This window comes from Rhea americana, unplaced genomic scaffold (genome assembly GCF_003343005.1).
Source record: "Rhea americana isolate MKP2758 unplaced genomic scaffold, rheAme1 scaffold_1, whole genome shotgun sequence".
Classification (NCBI taxonomy): Eukaryota; Metazoa; Chordata; class Aves; order Rheiformes; family Rheidae; genus Rhea; species Rhea americana.
The window spans coordinates 17,360,401-17,384,691 of record NW_028185038.1 but is presented as its reverse complement, the minus strand read 5'-3'; the positions used below and the strand labels follow the sequence as shown (position 1 = coordinate 17,384,691).

At 44.8% G+C, this 24,291-nt stretch overlaps 1 protein-coding gene across 1 annotated transcript in view; it reads left to right on the top strand.

Moving 5' to 3' along the window:
• The window catches only part of PLXNA4 (plexin A4), a 439,477-nt gene that overhangs the window by 328,220 nt on the left and 86,966 nt on the right, over positions 1-24,291 (top strand). Inside the window, exons 9-11 of the mRNA XM_085299727.1 lie at positions 11,145-11,345; positions 19,164-19,260; positions 22,389-22,579. Coding sequence (XP_085155853.1) covers positions 11,145-11,345; positions 19,164-19,260; positions 22,389-22,579 — 489 coding nt within the window. The remainder of the gene's footprint in view (positions 1-11,144; positions 11,346-19,163; positions 19,261-22,388; positions 22,580-24,291) is intronic.

The window sequence follows — 24,291 nt, the reverse complement described above, 5'->3', positions numbered from 1 at the left end:
CCACCCCCTTCTCCATACGGACCTTCTCTGATCTGGAGTGGTAGTTTTCATGTCAGTGTTTCATAGACATCTGTACAAGGCTGGGCTAGTGGGTAAGCTGGGGAAACCTACTTGAGTTGATGGGATAAAGGATTAAGTCTTCTTTTGTGCCATCATCTTCTGTAAGATGAACACTATCTTGTTCTGGGCCTTGCGAGGATTTTAGCTTTCTGTGGGGGAAACAGGGAAAAAAAAGGCAAAGGCAAAAAAGCAAAACAGATAACAAATCTTTTATCTGCCGGGTTTAAAAGATACATAATCATTTAATTACCTTGAAGGAGGTTTTCATCTTTCCCTGCTCAGCCGATTTGTGTGTGTGCCTGTGTGTTTTTCTTCCTTCCCCAAACAAGCTTTTTATTAAAAGGATTTTCATCTGCTGCCTAAAAAGAGAAGAGAAGAAAAGATCTCGCGCTAAAGTGTTTTATGTCGAGTTGTACGTGCTAATGACAGTAAAGCCCACATAAAAGAAACAACCGCTTCAAATATTAATTTGTCAAAAGCGATGGAAAGCTGTGTGAGCTGCATGCTGGCGAACAGCTGCCGAGGAGGAGAGCGTTGCACCGCCGCACGCTCGCTCCTGCCTCGTGCTGAATGAGGAGCGGTACCGGCGGCCTCTGCAGTGAAGCGCACGGATTTAGCTTTGACCTGCCACTTGCTCTTCTTGGGATGCATGTAGAAGGGAGGGAGGGAAGGAGAAGAGGCAGGGAGTGATAGCGACAGCTCAGCTTCAGATGGGTCAGGTAATCCTGCTCGCACTCACACCGTGGTGTTTGTCTGCAGTAAGAGCTGCAGCACCCTTCCCACCCCACTCGTGCATCCCATCCTGGTGCAGGAAGGGCTTTGGGCAGTGCCCTGGCCCACGCTCTTCAGGAGGCACAGCTGCCCTGCTTCTCCTTCTCTGCAGGGTGCAAAGTCTTGCACCTGACATTCCCCAAACACACCCTGTCAGCAACACCAGAGTCGCTGCACCAGGGCTCGCTGGGCCTCCCTGCCATCCCATGGGCGCCGTGAACTGCTGGCTCCTGTTTTGTGGTCCAGCCTCTGAGTGAAACATCTTCAGTTGTTGCCACAGCAACAGATGAGCACTGTCACCTGCCCCAGTTAACCTGGCTGGAGCTGTGGATCCTGAGAGTCAGAGCTGGGAGAAGAAAGTAATCATCTCTGCTCAAATTAATGTATCTATCATTTCTCAGGGACTCTAATGACAGTTACAGTGATACGAATATCAGCGCTCCTAATTCTTCCTTTCTTGATGATTATCCACTTGCTTATCCTGGCATCCATCTATCGTTAAGGGGAGGGCACAAGGCATTGTTTCTATGGCAACCTCAGACAACCTGCTGCATGCAAGTGCAGTGAGTGTGAAGGGGGACGGGCAGAGGAGGTAAGGGGGCCCAGAAGAGCTGCCATGGGACCAGCCACCCCATGTAGATGCAGTCTGGCACGTATTGTGGCATGTGCATTTCATGGGAGCCTTGTTTAAGGAACTCGGAGGAGGAAGGTTTGGTGCTTATCACCTCTTCCAAGAGGAAACTCCACATGTGGTAGAGTCCAGTCTGGTCAGCATCCTGCCCAAGGAGTAATGGGGAATCTGGGAGGAGGCTGTGGTGGATGGTTTGGACCCAGCTGTGGCGCTGGACCCCTGATGGTTTGGCATTCAGGCTTTGCCCATTTTTACGGCCCTTTGGTAGAAATGGAGATGTAGGCTGTTGTGAGGTTTCCTAGTAGGAGTGCTTCAGATAGTAATAAGAGAGAATTGAACAATCAAATTGCAGAGCAGATGGAAGAAGTTCCCTTTGTTCATGGAATTTCGTTACAGCCTGGAAATAGAAGAGGGTCAGGAGATGCTCAGGGGCAATATCACTTAGTGTATGAGGCTGTGGGTTGCATTTCTGCAGATGAGAGTTTTACAACTGGCTCTGAATTGTCTTGGTAATGCAAAGTTTTCCTTTCTGTGCCTCTGTTTCCATTGCACCTTTGCCTGATTAAGGTAAGCAGTTTCTGTTAATAGATGCTTGTATAGCACTTACGGGCTGGAAATGTGATCTCTATAGGGTCTTTTAACAAAAGAGTCTTGGAGCATTTAAAAACAATTTAGATAATTTGCTTTTGGTGTATGCTATTGCTTATTCTGACTTGCATTGAGGTGAAGAAGGTGGATGGTTTGTGCATAAAGCAGCTTGTTCTGTTTAATGGAGGTATTTTCTGTCATCTCTGAACTTTTCTATCCCCTAATCTTCCAGTTAGCAGTCTGCCAGCCTCTGGCAGAGGCTTATCTCTTGGTTCGTTTCTGCATTAACTCTTACCATACTTCCTTGTTTCTACGGTGGTGGATCTCCAGGAAATTGATCCTGATGCAAGAAAGCTCCTCTTGTGTCTCTCCATGCTGAGACCTCCAACCAAACCACGACGGAACTGAGAACTGTAGCAAAATGGCCTCAAGCCCACTTCCTTTTCCCTTAACATACACCACCTTTTCTTGGGCCTTAGGGTTCAATTTCTGTAGCCCCTGTGCTGTTAACTAACTATGGACCTGTTTATGTGATTTCTAGGAGCAACTCAGGGAGATTAGTTTGAATGGTGGCTTAAGAAGCATCTGACATGCAACACCACCCCCCTGCTAGATGTTACTTGTACCAGCTGGGCTATTTGTCTTTGTAATGCAGGATTGTTTATCCCACAGGACAGAGTCATCTCAGAATGCAACAGGACAACATTCATCTCTCTTCCCTTGAAAGAACATAGGGACGAGCTTATGTTGTTTTGGTTAGAAAGGCTCAGTTCAATGTCATTGCAGTGCTTCCAATGGCTATAGGACTTTCTGATTATCTGGACATTTGTTAGGACTGCTAGGATCTGTATAGCACCCTGGAATTTGGGGGAAAGTGGTTGCCAAAGAGCAAAGACAAACCTCTATTCAGAATTAGCTTGGGGTAATAGCTTGGCTCTGAAGCAAGAAGCCTTTTCCTTTCTCCATTGTAGCATCAGCTGCATTCCCTCCTTTGGGACCTATGAGTATCTGGGACCAGGCCGAGGAGAAACATTCACAGGATGTTGAAGCCGCAGATAAGAGATGCTGCTGGAATGTGTCTCCTACCCTGCTTGGGGCATCTCCAGGAGGCTGGGCTCAGGCTCTGCTTCTCCTGCCATATCTTTATGCATAAATCCATTTGCTTTGGCTTGGATGTTGTCTTGTGCCATCATAAATCTCAGTGAGGGGGAGGATGAGAACAGCCATGATATCATTTTCCTAACCTTCCCACTGTGGAAGCCAAAGATTTGTGACTCTCTGGGATTTCTGTCTTGGTTTCTGAAGGAAGCAGGGCTTGCATCAATGTGGCTCACACGCATATAGACAGCCTTTTGATCTCCCCTTTGGAAGGAAGAGCTGTGACTTGGGTTCAACCTTTATCGGAAATCCCCAGTTAAGAGTCATGAAACTCTATCACTCAAGGGGAAGTGCTGGTCAGAGAATGTCCTTCACCTCTGAAAACCCCACTATGGAGCACAGATGTGTGGAAAAATTGGCTTTGTTGAGGAAGTTAGGAGTAATGGACCAATGCTGAAACTTTGCAGCATCACTGGGCTGCCGGGGTGTGGTATATGGATGTAGAGTGCTTTGATATGCGTGAAGGGTGTTGAGAACCTTGCATGGAAGTCGTTGCAGAAGGACAGAAGAGGACAGGCTAGGCAGAGGGATGCAGATTCATAGAATATAAATTAGAGAATAAATTTATTACCACATTGCCAAGCTGCTTGGGCTCAGCTGTTCTGTGCCTCATACTCTCTGTGACTTTGCAGGATCCAGTTCTACTATATGAAATACTCTAAAAGGCCTGTCTTACCTAAACAGAGTTCTCTTTTAAAAAATTATAGGCTTTGTACCAATAAACATGTTGTTATCTTGTCTCTCACTCATACACCATCCTCCTTAATGCACATACTCATACTTACGATTTCAAAAACAGGAAGTTGTCACTTAGAAAATACCAGAATTGCATCTGCTTGCACATCTCCATCAGGACTCTCTCCTTTGAACAGATGTGCCCAATAACACCATCATATACTATTTTTTTCACTAGTTTGCTTCTTTCATCCAGTAACCAGAAGGCTCCTGCTCTCTGGGTCATTAGTTTTCCTTCTGAGCATGTGCCTTTCTATTTAAAAAGGATAAATGTGGTACTTGGATAATTATGTCAACCTGACCTTGATCCTGGTGAAATAATGGACCAGCTGAGAGGAGCTCCATTAATAAAGAATTAAAGGAGGGAAAATCATTAATGCTGATTAGCAGAGATATGTGGTCTGACTTCAGAGGTAGAATAGTCCTAGGTTAGCATCCAGCTTGCAGCGGGCTTGGGTTGTTTCCCAGCACAGCCTTTGCAGCCTTGGGGGAGTCACTTAGCTCCTGATCAACAGGAATCATCAAAGAGCCATGTGAAAGGAGGTTAGTTATCTTCATTCTGCCTCTGCTTTCAGAGTACCTGCTCTCCAATGGTCGCATCACTCATGGCTCTCTAGCCTTCACAACACAGAAACCAGGGACTCAAGTGGCTGCGGCAGGTGACCTAATGATACTGTATTGATCTCTTGGCCTCCTTTCCTCCAACAGTGATATCTAAACACTAATCTATGCATGCCAGCATGGAAGTGTGTAGCTACCACAGAGTGAACAAAACTTAAACAGGGCCAAATGTCTTCACTGAGTGGATCTCCAGACTCTAGGTCAATCACCTTTCTCCAGACACTAGAATCACTTGCAAATATCTGATGAAAGAAAGCTGGTATTTGCTCTTGAGTTCATGGCAGACTTTTAACTAGAATGGAACTGTGAGAGGTGAAAGAAATGCAAGAACTCAATTATTCCTGTTATCTCTACAGATGTTTACAGTTTCCATAAATCCTGTTGCTTTCTCCTCATCAACTGCCTTTAAGGTTCTGAGCATTTTATTCATATATTATTACTTTTTCTCTGCTAGTAAAGAAGTACATCATCAATCAAACTAACAACATTGTAAACTTAGGAAGTGCAGATAAAATATATGGTGCATTAAAAAATTCTTTGACCGAGTGAGCTTTTCGTAGCTGGTTTGATTGTAGCTGGTGACAATGTAAATTTGCGGGAAGTATATCCAGAAATTTATGAAGCTTGGAATCCTGCCTGCAAAGCAGTGACCTGATTCCACTTTATAACCTAATAACATTCCCCGATACTTTTCGTGTAAATTTTAAGTATAATTTTATGACACTAAGAATTAGTAGTGTAATAATGTAAACACAATGTGGACTGTAACTCACCCCTCTCTCTTCCTGCTTGGGAAAACCAAGCTCATTGCTGTTTTATACTCCAAATTATCCTGGGGCTGGAAAGTTGTGCTAGAGTTTAAAAGTGATTCATGGAAGGGTCCAGCTTGTCAGCCTTGGAGCCCCAAGTCCTTTGTTTGCAGCTATGCAGGGCAGCTGCTAAACAAGCATCTGATCCTGAACAGCCGGTGTCACAGCCCTGACCCAGGGTGACCAGGCTGAGGTGTGAGAGAGATGTTCAGGCGTGGGCCAGGCGGTCCCTGTTGCCTCACAACGACTGACTTGCTGTTTTTTTCCTGCCTTCCTCTGGCTGAAATCTGATTCCTCCAGAGTTAGAGACCAAAAAAAAAAAAAAAAAAAAAAAACACTTTCTTTTTTTTCCTTTGCCTATTCTTCTCTCTCTTTTTCTCCTTACTTTCCTTTCTCCCTCTAAACTGTTTGCTTGGTTTGTTTTTAATGATTTTTAGTCTAATCTAACAACAGAGCATACAGATGCTGTGGTATATATATACATCTTCATAAAGGCCCAGTCACTGTCTCTCAAATCTCATTCTCTTTGTTTGGTTACAGCACGAAATGAAAGGGTGAAAAATCCACAGCAGGTGCAGGGAAAATGGTACACTGCAGATTGGCAGAGTGGATAGACCAAAAAAAAATATGTATTTTCCTCAAACAATATATGAATAAATAACAACCTGAGGATTACTTCTTGTGGGCAGTGTGAGGTCCCAAAGGACTTGAGTGAGGAAGATATCGTCCTCACTTAGATTCACTTTGCAAGCATATTCCTTCCAGGCAAGATGACTTGGACAAGGTACAAAGATGATTGTTGAAGGAGGGTTATACAAAGGAAAGTCTTAAAAAACCTTGAAGTTGAGGATAAAGAAGCAGAATGTGATGGCAGGAGCAAAGTGGAGCTGGATGCATTTGGATGAATAATGGAAGAGTAGGTGTGGGTGGCTGTGTCTGATCTGGAGTGGAGACAACAACTACTGTGCAAGGGAACAGAAAGGTGCAAATCCATTGCTAAGGGTAGGATTGCAAAAATGGCAAGCAACTGATAAGCAACTAATTTTACCTTTCTTGACCGGGGACACCAATATCCTTCAGAAACTGTTAATAGATGGACAGGTCATTTTCTCAGACCCTCCAGGATGTTTCATCTATTCCTATGTAGGAATAGACCAAACCCATTTGCCTTTGGAAGAATGAAAAAAATCTATGGTGAGACTTGCACTCATGCTTCTGGACATAAATAGTGACAGAGCCTGGAACCATACAAAATAAGTCTGGGCAAAACCTCAAAAGACTTTCTCCCTGCTTTATGCAATATCACAAGATTGTCAAAGATTCCTGCAGGCTTCATCCCTAGGAAATGATGATAACCCAGAGTTTCTGGTCAGAATCCAGCTTTGATTAGAAAACAGCATGGTGAAATCCTCAAACTTCATAACTGTGTATGTACGGAGCACCATAAAGGAAACAAACTAATTAGGTCACTGCTAAGCCCACATAAGTTCAGAGAGGTTTCAGTTCCCCTCTTAGCAGACTCCTCGTGCTAGATCTCATTGGGGACTCACTCAAGTGCAGCAATGAGGAGGATAATAACATGTAAGTGAAAGAAGAAGAGAAAGGGGGTTCTCATATTACTGAGACTTCATTATTTCTGCAAGCTACAGCAAAACACATTTGCAGGTATTCTACAAGGAGTTATAAATACGGAAAATTAAACTACCATCGACCCAATGAGTACAGCACATTTCATGCAATGTTTTCACTCAAAAAGCTCTATGACTTGATAACTGGCAAAATCTGGAGATCTGAGGTGATGCAAGTAAAAGGCAAAGGTGGAGGTTGTTATTTTAAAGGACTGACTCATTTGAAAGCATTCAAGTAATAGAATGAAACTACACACAGTATGAATCAACAAGAATCTGCTTTCAAATATGTGGCCCTGCTACACTTTAAATTGGATTTTAGCTCCTCTGGAATCTGAATCAGTTGCCCTTATAGTCAGCAGGAAGGCCTAATTGTTTATTAATTACTGAAGGCAACTGGGATGCTCTTCCTTGGTAGAGTTGTTTGCAGTGAGTGTATTTTCTTTCCCTATATCATGTGAGGACTGTCCTCTACCAGCCTAGGTGAGGTCCAGAGCAGACAAAAGATGAAGAGAAAATGTCTATGCTAGAGAATGTCCAAGCTATCTCTTTTTTAAGGGTCCTTCTGCAGAGTCTGCTCCGGTTAAGTTGATGTCTTGCCTTGAAAAATATCATCCCAAGCAGGCACCTAAAGCTGACTGCAGCAAGTATTTGCATAGGGTTTGACATGGACTGCAAAATCAGTGTTATGTATGAATTTGAACTCAAAGCCTTGTCTGGGCAGTGAGGTTTTACACCGTACCTCAGTCAAAGAAATTGCCTTTTTTTTGTGTTGTTTCAATTAGAAAGAACATTAGATCAATCAGATAAAACCACATTGGGAGGATTTCCTCTTTATGGCGCTTGCCTCTTCAATTATCTATAATGAACTTCCTCACAGCACTGTAAAGCTTTTTATATGCAAACGAATCCTGTTTTGGGGCTGCCGCAATCACTGCTTGCTAATGAACTTGAAACAAGTGTTATCGGAAAGGTTACAGCACCAGTGGTGGGGGGAACAGGGGTAAGACTAGAGAAGAAAGACCAGCCTGCAAAGCTGGGATTGGCCTGCAGGTAACATAGCTTACTATCTTCAAGCTCCATCCTCCAGCCTGCTTCAGATGCTTTTCTGTTTGACAGACATCAAGCGAAATGCACACTCTTGGGAAACGGCTGCTCAGTAGCAGATAGGCCTTTCCCATCTTCTGGTCCCACTGATCCACTGCGCCAAGGTATCTCCTCTCCCAACCCCCATAGCTGGGGTGAAAAAGAGATATTGCCAAAGTTAGTTCTTATACCAGAAGAGAGAGAGTCCAGGACATTTTGGGTGGGGAGTATGGTCCTAAGTTATCCCAGCTTCCTTCTGTAATCCACAGCTGGCACAGAGAGCACCTGGCCTTTCCATAGGTAGACATCAGCCAGGCTTGCTGCAGAATCAGAGCCAATGTAGAAGGCATATACTGCATCTCACTTACACATTTTTCTGCATTGGCACCAGCTGAGGGCCTGTGCTGGATTTTGCACTGATACTCTGTCATCGATTGCAGGCCTGTGTGACTCTAGTTGGAAGAGGAAGGTGAAAGGGATGATTCAGGGGAGCATTGAAGCCCTGCAGCCCCAAAAGGTGCATTGATGCACAATATCTGCTGGAATGATTGCAAATGGACACTCTCACTCCCATTTTAACATAGCCCATCCCCCTCTTCCTCTGCCATTTGTTTTTTAAAGGTCTAAATCACCTGGTTTAGATTATGCCAGGGCTGGAAAAGGCTCCTTACACCTTCAAGTCTCGTCCTCTCTGAACTTTTCTATCCCCTAATAGAAAAGTTTTTGCTAACAGCAGAAGGGTGTAGCTCTTCAAGTATTCCCTGGGGTCAGAGAGCCTCTTTCCACATTGGCCATGCCTTGTACATGATAGGGCATAAGGCAATGCCCACTACTCAGTAACTCAGCTTCCTGGGGACTCATCACCTGTGACTGCTTGGTGACCTGGTGCACAGCACCAACATCCTCAAAACATCAGAAAATCACACTGGTAAAACTGTTCCCTGCAAGGCTGCACCACATGGATTTGCCACCTCTAATCCATATACTACTCAGCAAGGCTAGCAAGATGGCCCATGAATCCTTGGCTCTTGGTAGAGCATATTAAGCTAGGTCTTGTGTTTGATTAATACAGTTTAAGTTGCCACTGAGCCCAAGCTGATTTGCCTCCACCCAGCTCCAGTGACAGTGTCTCTGCTGATCTTGTGCTGGCATTAACCTGGGTATGGCAAATTCAAATCTGCCAGCAGCTGTCAAGTGCTTACACTGTTAGCATTGCCGTGTAAGTGCAAATGAGAAACTACGTTGCCCAGAGGACTGTTCCGTCTGGCATCCCCACCTAGACAGACAGACTCTCTTTGGGGGACCAGGAAAGGCTTCTGGACTTCACAGCAGCTATGTGCCGGGTGGTTGCTGGATTTTCTTCCCGCCCCTGGCCATGGATCAGCTCACACCCGCAGTGTGATGATTGATGGCTCTTGTAATTCTATTCCTGGTTAGCGTAACTGCAGATGTTACATGTCTAATCCATTTCTTTATCTTCCTAAGCTATTTGCTTCTGTAAGATGTTTCCACCATCTGCTCTAACAAGCTCCCAGGCTCTCATAAGCCATAAATTCCACTTGCAAGCCTTTCAGTTGCTTTCCCTACTCTCTAGCCCTGGATCAGTCATTTTTCTTCCTCCTGTCCCTTGTCCACATCTACAGGTTAAACTTTCCAGTCTTTCAGCAATTTGCTGTCTCTGCTTGTGCAGAATGGACCTGACCATGGGCCGCTTCAGGAGCTTGTTTTATCACGGGGCAGGACAAGCTGAAATGGTGTTGCTCTCTGGAATAGACAAGGTCGTTGTGCCATCATGGTATTGTGGTGCTCTGCAGATAGCAGGTAGTGTGTTAAATACAATGTAGAGAAGAAAATGTGGGGACAAGCATTTTCTTGGCATGTAGGAGTTAAAAACACTTAAAAGAATGGACAGTCAGATACTGACAAGTGATTGAAGTGTTGTGCCTTACGCACATAGCATGTACATGTCTGTAGCCCAGTGTAGGGGCTGTTTAAGGATCCGTCTCATTTTATGTCACATTCCCTTTGATTAGCTGGGCAACATTGCAGTAATTTCCTAATGGGTTGACAGCTTCCTAGAATACATGAATTTGTCAGCTTGCAGTTACCTGATTTCATTGCACCATTGTACGATGAAGAAACTGTGCTTTGCTTCTTTAACTAAACCCGTGCAAAATCACTTGAATCCAGCTTTCGGCATTGGAGCTTTTGGTGCCAAAATTCTGCTGGTGTGAGGTACCCATCATCCACCAAGAGGCTCTGAGTTAGGAACATCCGCTTAGCATTGCTCTTTTTGTAAAATTATCACTGGCCTTTCCAGAGGATCTGCACACAATGGGTAAGAGCCATTTCTTACTGCTTAGGCAGAAATGTTAGTTATCATTCTACAGTGATCCTTTTTGAATATACTACCCTAAGTATAACTAGAAATAGGCCTACCCAGAAATTTCACTGTAATATATTTCCCCTATACAAGAGGGAGCTTATAAGTGGGAGTTGAATCCATATGTAATTTTCTGACCCCATTCTAAGCCAAATTACACTCTCTTTTAAATGTCCAAGGCTCTGTGGCTTACAACATGTCTTACTGGAGCTAACTGGGACTGTGCCTTTTGTACAATGGGTGCATTGGTTGTTGAGGAGGCAAGGAGTTATACTTTCATTTTGTTTTATTCACTTCTTATGTCTTGGTGTTATGACTGGGCTAAGTCCCTGCAGAGAACAGAATTGCTTTGCCACTAGTTGATTAATGGAGGAGGTATAAAAAAGCATGAGACGTAGCTTCCTTGGGTCCAGCAGTTCAAGGATTGCAGTGAGACAGAGCAAAGGGAGTGGGAAAGGATGGTCTGTAAAAGCAATCCTTCCTCATCTGTTTATCTGAGTCTTCCTGGAAATGCTCTACAAATACCCTTGTAATAGGCTGAGTCTGGGGAGGCTCAAAGGCTTTGTAGTTGGTTGAAGTGAGGTGTGAAGGCAGAACTTTGAGAAGCATCAGAAGACTCCGCTTGGGGTTCAGAAACCTATATGCTGACTTGGTGTGGTCTCCTCTCTCCTCAGGACTGTCCCCAGCTGCTGCAGGCAGAGAAGATCCTGGTGCCGGTAGAAGTGATCAAGCCGATCACACTGAAGGCCAAGAACCTGCCCCAGCCACAGTCGGGCCAGCGAGGCTATGAATGCATCCTGAACATCCAGGGCAACGAGCAGCGAGTGCCTGCCTTGAGGTTCAACAGCTCCAGCGTGCAGTGCCAGAATACATCGGTGAGCAAGCCCTGCAACCTGGGGCGTGTGGGGGAGACATGCAAGGGCCAAGGAGTGCCTACAGCACTGTCTTGATGATGTCAGTTTGTGCTACTGTTCCTTTTACCTTTTGCTGGCCCCATTCCAGCCATGGTCGGGGAGGGCTGGGTAGCAGCTTGCAAAAAGTCCCTTTCACTCTTTAGGTCTGGACTGTGGTAACATACAGTGGTTGCTCCTACCTGTGGATCCCGGCACTTGGCCATGCTGGAGCAGCTTAGTCTTGACCCATAGACATTATTCCAGGCTCAGCCTACTTATTTCTTTGCAGTATTTCATCCTTGTGTCACAGTGATAGCATGATGTTCCTGCAGCCTCTGGTGAGCTCCAAGCACTCGCACTGCACCAATCTCTAAGCAATCACATCTCACCACACCTTCTGGTGCAAGTCAGTGTTAGATGGTCCTGGACGTGTTACACGTTTAGAGAAGCTTCCAAAAAGACTAAGGTTCCCATCAACACTGTTGCATGGGAGTACTTGGTGATGGGACATCACCACAAATATAAACAGCATGACGATGCCAGCATGTAATGGATCCAAAGGAGGGTGAGATGTTTAAGGCTTGAGTCAAGCCTTCCCCCCCAGACATTGTCCCACTGTATGACCTTTGGATGATTCCTTTGCCTCCGCACACCACCTTTTCCCCATCTGTAGTGCAGGACCAGTAATCCCTTTCCCAGGGGGTTTAAGTGAATCTCAGTGGTGTTATGATAGCAATGCCAGTCTTCAGGGGTGAACTATAGCATCTGCCAGGAGCTGTGCATTTTGTGGCGATGGCGTCCTAGCACTGTTTCTTAAGAGGTTTCCATGAGACTCAGATCTCCCAGATATTCATTTAAGTCATCCTCATTGCTACTGTTATGAGATGATTTATTAGTCAAAGAGCTAATTACAGGCTTTAGCCACTTCACTGCTGCTCCACCACTCCATGCTGGGCAGCTCTTGTTAAAATCCATCATAACATATTCTGCTGCATCAAGCAGTATGTCGAAGATTATAGGCAATTCATACATTTTATAACTTGTTTCAGACAACTTTCTGACTACCGTCTCATACATGTTTCTTCTTTCCTCTCCTTCCCCTACTATTTTCATTATTGATTAGTGTTCTGTGAATGTCCAAGTTCAGGATTTCACAGAAATGGATGGCTTGAGAATTTAAGAGGGCATTTTTTTCCCCAGTTTTCTTTTATAATGGTCAAAGTCTATGGTTGAAGGAGTATTATATGGATCTGGGCAGAGTCTATGTATCTGTCCATAAAACTGTAGCAGGGAAGAAAGCAGCCAGCCTTTAGAGTCACCGATTCTCTGAGATACGGATGCAGGAGCATGAGATATTGCAGAATAGTTTTAAATACTTCTGGGCTGAGAGGTGGACTGGCTGCCTTAACAGTCCTAGAGATCTCTGAGTGTCCCAGTCTGCAGTATCCAATAACTGAGCTTGGTTCTGAGAAGTAATGATGTTACCTGTGCTTTTAGACATGCACTAACTTTCTGCCTCAGCCCTGCCCAGAGATACCTCTCTGTCAGTCAGGGGTGGCATCTCTTCTCCTTAGCTTCATTTGTTGCACTTGTCCCTTATGCTTCTGAGACTCTGTGAGTGGTGGGTCTGACAGACAGTGCTCTCAAGAAGAGGACTCAATCATCCACTTATTTCTTCTTCACAAGAAGGACAGGTACTGGCTTGCTCCAAGAAACTGCCAGTACCTGGGATCAGAGCAGTTGGCTTCAGTGCACCCCTCCAGATGCATTTGCTGATGGGGGGAGCCTGAGGGCTGAAACAAAACTAGGCTGACCATAACATTTATTTTGATGCAGGAACACTCAGGGCTATCTCTACTGTGTAGGGCAGCGGGGCTGGATATCAAGCAAATGCCAAAGCAAGCCCAGATCTTGTTAAATGGTGTCTGTAAGATGTCTGTCCTAGTGTTTGGTGGTGGCTCCGACTGGCCCCTGTCCCTTGGAAGGAGGTTTATTTGGGCATAAACGTTAACTCTTCTTCTCTCTGCTCTGCTCTGCTCTGCTCTTTCCATTTTCTATGTTTTATGTTCTTATTCTTTTCCCCCAGAAATAGTATTAAGCAGATAACGAGAGAAAGAGAATTGAGAGACGCAGACAAAAGACGAAAGAAAAGGGAAAAGAAAAGAAGGATAGAGAAGTCCTCATTCTTAGCAGGTGGCAAAGGACACAGACAATAAGGAAGGAGATGTATATATATATGTATATCTCCATTATGATTATTTCCTTCTCTGTCAGAATTAGCATTCAGTCTGGAGCCAGTGTCATACAATAAGCCATGGAGTCTGCTCCAAGGGGTCACCTGGCATTAGAAACAGCTCTATGAGCTTGTTTGCAAATTGAATTAGCCCCTTTCAACAGAGCTTTTTATTCAGCAGAGTTGCTGCATGAGGCACTGAATGTAGCACCTGCATTGCAGGCTTGGAGAAGGTCCAAAGGAGGGTGGGAGGACGTGTTATGATGGTGCGTCCCTAAAGGGATGCTACTCTGCCAGCAGATCTTTCTGTTGGTGGTGCATGCTAGACTAAGCAATCATTCTTGGCTTGTTTTCCTCCAAAAGCCTCAAGATCTAGCCCCCTCCTTTCCCCACTCCTGATCATACAGTAGTCACTGCTGAGCTCAGGTTCAAATCTTGCAGAATAACTCTTGCAGAATGCAGATGTTTTCCTACATTTATATAGGCTGGGGTTGGAAAAAGAGCCTTAACTCTTGCTCTTGACTGCATAGTTGTTCAGGATTTACATACAGGTAGTTGAGATCAGAGCAAGTCCTTCCATCTTTAGCAGGAGTTTTTTAAATGTCTCCAGGTTCAGTTAGGAGATGTTCTAAGGACACTCAAGTGAGATCAGCCTATCTGACTGCCTGTCTGTAATGTCATATCCAGCACTGATGATGCTTAGGGGCTTGATCCAGTCAATAGCCAGTTCTGTGTTTCTCCCTGGATTTCTTGGAGATATTTCGTTTGATAACATCAATAAATCACTGCAGGCAGCATGCTTCAGGACAATTATTATTCTTGTCAAGTGGTTTGAGTGTCTCAGCTGTGGTCTTGGTCCTCTATCACACCACCCAAGGCACACAATTATCACTCAGAGAGACCCTGCCTGCCATTCCTTATTGCACTTACAATAGCACTGCTGACAGTCTGGACACAGAGTGATGGGAGGAAATGAGAAGGAGGCGAACTAAGGAGGCATATAAATAAATAAGTGATAACGTCAGCAAGAATGGCTAGAACTGGTAGGTCCGTCAGGCCAAAGACAAACTCCCCATGGGAAGCACTGGGGGCATCTCCGCTTGCAATCGCTAGATGCCAGGGCAGTTGATACAGCCAACAAATCTTCAACACGAGGAACAGGGAGGGGGTAAGAGGCTGCCTGTGTGAGCATTGCCATGGTTATTGCCATTACTAGCTTTGGTGACTAGACATACGTAGTGTCTTGATGGGAGCCGCGGTCCCGCCTGGCCTTGGCGCACACAAGTGGCGCACGATGGTTTCTAGCAGGGAAAGCTCTGCTGATAATTTACCTCAAGTTCCTCATAGTTGTGAGACCCAGTGTGTTGTGGGAAGCAGTACGGTACAGCTGAGAGTCCTGTGTGGCTTAGGGATATAGGCAAAGCAAATGGGTTATATTGCTGATGTTACTGGGTGAGGTTTCTGCCTCCAGTTTATGGCTGGAGAGTTGATACACAGGGGGATTAAATGATTTGCACAGGTCGCACAGTAGGTTGGTGGCAGAGTCAGATACAGAGGTCTATCCCCAGGCCCAAATTGTAAAAGTAGTTCGTTGTGCAGTCAGAGAAAACAGACCAACGCTGAAATAATACTAAAATACTGCTGGTTTGTAGATGTTTTCCTGCTCTTGGAAATGTTGGAGGTACAAGGGGTAAACATCGTGTTAGTGCTCTTGGTTTATTGCTCTAATCATGCCCAAACCAAACTACCAAAGGGCTTTGCCTAATGATATAAACTCCTTGTAGCATGCACTGAGCATACACCACTGTGAGGCTCAGATGCTTGTGCAGCTGAGTTTTGCTAATGAAGGATGCTTGTAGTAACAGTATATCCAGAGAAGCCCGGAGGAGTTTACAGCTTCAGGGTTAGCAAGGATTTTACACAGAAATATGTGCAAGTAGGCACAATTGGTGACCCGTGAACAAAGACCACGTCCACCATGTCCCGGTGTTGTCTCTCTCAATGTATTTAAACACATATCTCCTTGACTGGCAGCACTTTGCCAGCTGCAGACACTGGAGCAGTGTCTCTGTGTCTGTGTCAGGAGAGGGGCAGAGATACCTGCTGATCAGCTGCTCTCTGCTGCTGTCTCACTGCCTGTCCTTGGGCAATTGCTCTGATTCGCAGGTTGCAATTTGCCTACAATTTTGTTGACCTAAGGGGCAGATTTATGTCTTCTGAGCAGTTTTGCATGTGCTGGGGAAAATTGTACAAGGCAACACATAGACATATCCCTAATGGTGTGAATGTTCCTTGCAGAAGTTACCAGGATGTGCTGCTGTTAATCCTGGAGATCAATACGTCTTTTTTCTTTCTTTTTTTCTTTTTTTTTCTCTCCGAAACATATTTATATCTTATTGTTAAAGCTGAGCAAATCCCTTTCAAAGACTCCTATTGAGCTCAGAGGGCTTTGAAGAGGGACCACAATGGACTGGCGGCTCCTGTGGTCTGAACAGGATGCAGCATTTACCTGCTGTCACTTTGCAAATCGCTCTGTTTCCTTGCAATACAGACCAATTTCTGTCTGAGCAGGACAAGCACGACAATATGAGCATCCTTTTTCCCATCCCACCTGGCTTCATCCACAGAGTTCTTCCATGGGGATCCCACTGTTTATTCCCTCACATCCGTTTCCAGTTCTGGATCAAGTTTGATGAGTTAACAAGTCGAGTATGCGTTTGCCCCCACGGCCACCGATAAGATCTGAAATCCCAGCTGGGTTCCTGCTGCTGGCACTTCGATCCTCAGTGGGCTGAGAGGCTCCAGGGGACTCCAGCTGCCTGTCGCTTGGCAGCCCTGTCTAAGCTCTGCTAACAGCTAAATCCCAGCACACACACATGGGGATCTATTGAGGCAGAAATTAGCATTTTCCGGGCACTTGCTGACTTAACTTGTGATTTAAAATTGACCAGGGGTTTGGTATACGTGTTCTTCCCTGTTTTCAATCAGCATTTGCAAAATGCTGTGCGAGATAGACATTAGCAAAGCTCCTGAGTGGCAGAAGATTAATTATCTTCTACTTTCCAAGTGTCTCCTTCCCACTCCAGTCTCCCGATCCTTGCTCCCAGCTCTGCAAAGCTGTGCTGTGAAAAGTCAGTGTTGTGAGTCCAAGCGTCTCTGCATCTCCTTGCATCTTACTGGCAGTGACATCAAGAAGAGTCGTAAAAATGCTAATACTGAATGAGATTTGCAGGTATAGCCCTGCCATACGGGTCTCTGCCAACCTTTGACTGCTCTTTACTTTCATGGCAACTGCGAAGCATATACCCATAAGTACCTTACAACTACATTGTAATCACAGGGTCCTGCAGATTATTGGCTAATTGTGTTTACTTTGTCCAAAGAGAAATTGCTATCCAACCAGCACTCACTCTGCTGTAATGGACAGAAATCATCACAGATGGTTTACTCTGCAATTATATGGCAATTAGTGGTTGCAGAACCTGCCTCTAAAGGCTCGGAGCTCTGGCATCTCTGTGGAAAACCAGGCTGAGTTTCAGTGGTGGGCACCTCTTTTGTGGTCTCTAAGACATACCCAGCCTAACCAGACAGATCATTGAATTTAGTCCCTTACTGGGAAAAGCACCTTCTTCTTTAGAGCAGAAATTTGTTCTGCCTCAGATCCCTGCAGAATGGGAGACTCCTGATCTCAGAGGAGTAAATCCTTAAGTGTACTGCAGTCAGTGAGGGAGGCGTTAAATATTTCTCCCCTTTTTTGTCTTGTTCCCATTCTGCCTTCAGCAACCATCATTGTGATGCTTCTTCTCCTCTCCCATTTCGGGACTTTTTGGCTTTTGGTGAAGAGTTGGGTGGAAGCCATTGATGGAAGAGGGCAGCAGGATCTGATGGGCCAGTAGACGAATCTAGTGTGAACTAGCCTATAAGAACCCAAAATTTATGTGAAAAAATATACTAAGCACCATGTGTCAGAGGATTCTCAATGTGGAGGACTGGAAAGGGCCTCCAGATATCTGCTCCCATTTCGAAATCTTCATTAAGCAGAATACTTGTACAGTGCCTGAATACTGACTGTGCCTGAAAAAATATATTAAAGTCTGTCTAACTCTCTCAAAGACTTCTATGGATTTCTTGATATATAATACTGGAAACTGGATATCCTCTACTCCAACTGAAGCCTCTCTGATTCCGACTAGAGAAAAATAATTGCCTCCTGGGGCTTACATATGTAGCAAATTCGAACTAGCGCATCTCCAAATGAGATTTGCTTGTTTTTTGGCAGCAATATGGCATTGTTGATTCACAATCTGCTTGTGATCCTCGGTAGTCCCCAGATCCTTTTCTGCAGCACTGGCCAGCCACTCCAGCTTGATACTGTTTGCATTGATTTCTCATTCTGAAGAATGCTTAGTATTTGTCTGTATAGAATTTCATCTTGTTGATTAGGGCCCAGTTTTCCAATTTGTCAAGTTTACTTTGAATTCTTAACCCTGGCTTTGGATATTCTTGCAACCACTCCCAACGCAGTGCCATTCACAAATTCTGTAAGCATAGTCTGGAGCCTGTCATCTCAGTCAGTAGTGAAAATACTGAATAATTCCAGACCCAGGACAAAATTCCCTTTGAAACACCCTCCCAATCCAACAATGAATTACGCTACCTTTTTTTTTTTTTTTTTGTGTGTGTGTGTGTGTGTATGTGTGTATTCTTTTTCTTTTTCTATTTTTTTGACAGTTTATGCATATGCCTTATCGTGGCTTCTTTTACACTGTATTTCCGTAGTTTGTTTATGGGAATCTCCTGAAGGACAGTAGCAAATATTCTACTGAAATCAAGATAAATCACATCTACCACCTCCCCTTTATCCACGAAGCCATTAAGCCTGTCAAAGAAGGAAATTACATTGGGTTGACACAATTTATTCTTGACAAATCTATGCTGGCTGATTTTTATCACCTTATCATCTTGCAGGTGCTTATAAATTGATTGTTTAATAATTTGATGTACTTTATTTCTAGGAAGCCAAGTTGGACTGACAGGTCTATAATTACACTGGACCTCTATTCTCCCCTCCGTTAAGGTTTTCCCATGTTCCACTCCTGTTTTCTGAGACCTCACTCAGCTTCCAAGAATTCTGGAAAATAACACTAGTGTTGATAACCTTATATGTACACCCAGCATCTACAGCACAGGCATATTAGGATAGCACATCCTCAACACAGCCTATACACCTCAGACACACACTCAAGAGCTGATATAATATAGTTCAGAGATGTGCTCAACAGCTGAAATTTATATTTCCAGGATGAGCCCCACCACACGCAAATGTGCTTTAATCACCAAATATTCACCTAATAGGGAGCACTTGTATACTATTGAGAGAGGGGCACAGCTTGCTCTGTTGAGAACAGCAAATTTGAGAGCTTCCCTTGGCTTCTTGCAGCTAGTGGCAGGTGATAGGTCAATTTTTCCCGTTCAGAGCTTGTGGTACCACCTTTTGCTCCCTCAGCCCTTCCCCATCTCTGCACACGATGTTAGTTTGTGTGTTTTTTTTGCTCTCCCACTGCTAGTATTCGTACGAAGGGATGGAGATTAACAGCCTGCCGGTGGAGCTGACGGTTGTGTGGAACGGGAATTTCAACATTGACAACCCAGCACAGAACAAAGGTAAAGAATTATTTCAACTTGTCCTTGGAAGCGGTAACCTTAGCAACGGGCCACATCGTTCTCTATACTTAACAAAGCAGCCACCTTCTCCCTGTGCTGTCTGGTGCTTACTTGTTCTCTGCACTCTGCAAATTACTAATTTTTTTTTGTGCTCTGTGTTTCTTTTTTTCCCCCCTTTTCTATGAGCACCTACGAAATGTGACTTGCCCTCCTTCTTTCATTTATTTCCCTCTTCCCTCATGACTTCTACTTCACCCCACATTTTTGTGTCTTGTTTTTCTGCCCTCCCTTCTCCTGCTTTCTCCTTCTCTTAATTTTTCTTGCAGTGATGCTCCTCAAGCTAACATGCCAGGAGACTGGGCACTGTCTGCTTAGAGGCCATGTGGTAATGAACAGGGGAAGGCAGAGCGGGTAGAGAAAGGCTACAGCTTGCCAGTGGGAAAAGGCTGAATGAAATATAATGATAATGGCAAATGACTGAGACCCACCTCCTGTCTAGAGCATCACTCCATTCAATTATCATGCATGGCAGAGGACTGACATGCCTCTCTCAAAGTGGTGACTGCTTCTCCAGCCATGACCCTGAGACAAGCGCTTTTGCTGGAGATGGCAGCTTTTCCCGAGGCTCCTTCTCCTCCTGGTTTCTCTCTGTAGTTACAGCTCAGACCTTCACTCTTTCCTTCTCATGTTGCTACTTCTCAGAGTTTCTCTATTTTTTGCTTTCTTTTCCATTTTCTTTCTATCTCTCCCCTTCATGTGCTCCCAAGCTCTTCTCACCTGTCCTTAAACCATTTCACACACACCCTCAGCCTGAGGAGTCCTGGATAAGACTCCCACCAATGCCACACTGAAGCTGGAGAGCAATATGGGAGGCAACTCCTCTCCCCATGGGTGATCCTCTTCCTCTCTGTTTCCCCCGGAACCAAGCTCCGTAGTGTCTTTCCCTTGGCTGGCTCCCCTTTATGTTTCAGAACTGAAGCGTGAGTACCTTCCCGTGTCCCCAGAGGCATTGATGGAGCATGCTTCCTGTTCACTTACCTGTCTCTCTTCTCTTCCTCTTGAAGGGAGAAGCAAGCTCCTTACACACTCAGCCCACAGCTCAAGAGGTGGCCAGTTGTGTGGTTACAGCTGGCTACCCATGCTTAGCTAGAGTTAGAATATCTACAAAAGGTCATGCGCTGTTCTCCCTAAAATTGTGACTCCTTGGGGCTAAACCTATCCTAGTAAATAAGACAGGCTTGAGACTCCTCTCTGCCCCTGAAGGCAAACAGTATGGCGCAGCCCATGTCCTTCATATGACTGTGGGTTTTGCAAACTAACATTCTCCAAGACAATGGCTAGGAAAAATTTGGAAAGTGGCAGTGACCACAGGCCATCCCAAGTAAATACTTTATATGAGACCATTATGTTTTAGAGCAAGAATAGAGCTTAGACGTGTGTATGTAGCAGTACTGCATGGAACCACACCACGTGGTCCATGGCCAGAGAATGGCTCCTAGGCTGCTTTATTTACTAGCATAAATGTAGTGTTTCAGAGTAAGCAAAAACACCTGATAGAGATTTTGACAGTGTCTTAAACAAGCAGACCCTTTTTTTTTTTTTTTTTTTTTTTTCTGGAAAATAGAGACAGAGAGGCAGGATGCTTTATGTGAGAAGAAGGGTAGAAGCAGGACTAGGACCAGCATCCCTCAAAGCATAGTTAAATTGAGGCACCCTGCTTCTGAGAAACAAGGAAGTCACCTCTTTTAAAGACAGCACCAGCTGGGCCGGGCTGGTAGGAAAGACTAAATTAAACAAAGCCCATCAATATGTCTGCAGATAGTCATTGGGACCACTGCAAGCAGAGCATCTCTGTGCGCTTGAGGGAATCCTCTGTAACAGCAAACTGTGGGACTCTCATCTAGGAGGCCTGCAGCATGCTGTGATTGACAGCTGTTTTGCAAGCTTTTTTTGCACCCAACTTGGAGAAATAAATAGGTTTCCAAGCCTTTTCGAGTATTAGTTAAAACTTGCTGAATCTGAGAGGGAAATAGCGGTATTGACTGACAGCTAGTGCTTTTCAGTACAAATGTCCAAGGCCTACGAGCTTTTGAGTTGTGTGTACTAATAATCACAGACAAGACTTTAGCCACCTACTGACATAGCATACCAAAACAGAAAGCAAAAATCGCCCATTTCACAATGAAAACTACCAACACCCACACAAACCGTGTAGAAAAGATACAATTTGAAAGCCTGAATTCTGCTGCTTTCAGCCTCAGGGAGGAGACTTTTGCTATCAGTTCCCCGTACAACCCAGGCCTCAGTTTACATATCTGTAAAATAGGGATAAATAACAAGGTCTTGTTTTGTAGGAGGACTGCAAAATAGTTGAGCTTTATTTGGAAAAGGCTTTGACTGCTTCTAATCACATATTAGCAGCCATAGTCTGAGCGGAGCATTAATCTTTGGTGTCTGTATTAGAGGAGGATCAACTTAGTACTTCAAAGTGTAAACTAGTCTGATTTTCTGGAGCAGAAGAAGAGGAAAAAGACTGATTGCAAATCCCTGGATTCACCCTAATACTGAGCTATTCTGGATTTATTATTAGCTCCTAGGATTTCTGTTAAGGGGGGAAACCTGAAAGACATTACCTTAATACTACGTTCTGGGTAGTTGTGCAACAGAAAAAATCCCTATTGCCAAGTTCATGCTTTGAGTGGACCAGGTTTACCACTCTCACTTTAAAATGGAGAATTGAGGCTGAGGCTGTTTAAGGTGTCGGTGGACATTATTCAGGAATTTTATGAAAAAAAAGAAAAGGGACTGAGGCAAAGTCACTGCCCAAGCATTTTGCCTCCTGATCTCCAGATCACAGCCCGTAGCAATGTCCTTCCTTCTGCTCTCAGCTTCCCAAAATATCCTGCACAGGGCAGGACTCTGACAAGGGGAGTTTGCTTCACCGATGATACAAGCTTGTGATTTCCTGTCACCTGGTCTCCTTCTGTCCCAGGTATGGGCAACCCAGCACATGTTCCTCTGTGGTCATTTCTCCCATGGCTTGCTCCTCATTTCTGCCCTCTGACATCCCACCGTTCCCCCATGCCATCTGCGTCTCTCAGATCCTCTCTGTTTTCCTGTCCCCACAGTGCACCTATACAAGTGTGGGGCAATGCGTGACAGCTGCGGCTTGTGCCTGAAGGCCGACCCGGACTTCGAGTGCGGCTGGTGCCAGGGGCAGAACCAGTGCACACTGAAGCAACACTGCCCGGCCCAGGACAGCCAGTGGCTGGAGCTATCCAGCACCAAAGGCAAATGCACCAACCCCAAGATCACCCATGTAAGTCATCAATCTGCAGGGAGCTGGGGCGTTCCCTCTTATACTATGTTCTTGGTTAAGTTTTCTGCTTTATCTTTTGTTTGATGAGGGCAGGCCAGGGCTGGGCTCTTCTGGGTCAGGCAAGGCCCTAGGCACCTTTGGGAATGAGAGTCCGTGGTGGCCTTCAAAGTCAGGGGCACAATGTCACGTATCTACAGTTAAGAGAGAGCAAGGTCTCAGAGTTTCTGCCACAATCCCCTGGGACATGAGTCAACGGCCTACACAATGTGTCAGTACATTTTCCTAGATGCCGTTGAAAGAAGCCATTCTTACCATGTTTCAACTAGTCTTTCTGCAGTCTATGAATCTCCAAAGAAACACCTTTTTCTTTGTGTACTCTCATAGTTTCATTACTGAGTTCCAGACTCATTCTGATACTTCCAACGTGCTGGCCTCTACCATGCCTGGACTTATCTGTGGCTGGTAATTCTGAACCTACCTGAACCATCTTAAGCTGCAAAACCAAACCCAGAGGCAGACAGATGGCTAATTCCTAAAACTCAGCTTTGAGAACTTGAAACTTAGGAGGAATTGAGAGAAAACGTCCTTCAAATCTTTTTCCTACCTCCCAGACAGGCATTCAGAAATTCTGCATAGATTCATAGAATTTAGAATTGGAAAGATGTTGGATGCCCAACTGAAGCAAAAGTCATAGACATGCGGTAGCATACTGTTCTGAAGGTCCATCTACATTTCCCTACCATGCTCTGGTCCAAACCCTGCAACTACAGTCTCTTTATGAAGAGAAAACCACTAATTCTCGTCCTTTATGGTCCAGAAGGGACATGCTTCTAATTCTGCTGGCATTTCCTCCAACAGTTCCCAAAGCTCTAACAGATCATTGCAATATTCACTCATGAAATATTCCAACTGTCTGGTGCAATCATAAGTAGCTCTTTGAAAGTCTTTTTCTGAGCCATTAGCATGGAAGTAATCTCAAGTGACTGGGTATATATTGCAGCTAATGGTATGTCTGGAGCAGTTGGTAAGAGCATGCATATTCTGGCGAGCAGCCAGGGAAATATCTGTGCAGAGGAAGGAGGAGAGAGAACATGTGCATTCACACTTACACAGGCATACGTGTGCACCCAGCACAGAGCTTCCCACAACCTGTAGTTATTTACTAGCTCCTGAATTTATATTACCGCTCAGTGGAATTTGGACTTATAGACCTGCCTGGCTATGAAAAGTTCTTTAGGACTGACAAGATGTAGCATTAAGCTGGTATCAAGGGAGGGTGTAATTTGTGATGCAGTGTCATAGCTCCGTATCCAAAAGAGAAAGTTGAGGCTTCCTGGCAGCCTTCATCTCCCTGCCCGCGCTTCCTTCTCCAGAGCTGGCAGGTCTCGTTCCACGTTTTTGCACCTGTGATAGAAACAGGCGCCTTCTCTCTTGATGTGAAAACAGTACAGCAACACCTTTTCCTTTGTGTATGCATCTGTGGGACCGTGACGAGCTGAGGTTAAAAAATCTCCCACACATCCCCTGGGAGAATCTCAGGTCTTCTTGTTTTAACAAAATAAAATAAGTGTACTTTGAAGCTGCCCTTTAAAAATTCGAAGTTGCAAAATTGAAGGGGGAGGTGGATATTCAGAGGTGCTGTGCTGGCTTCACCCTGGGAAGCTCCTAATGACAATTTTAGAGCCATAGTGAGAGTTTTTCAAAGCCTCATG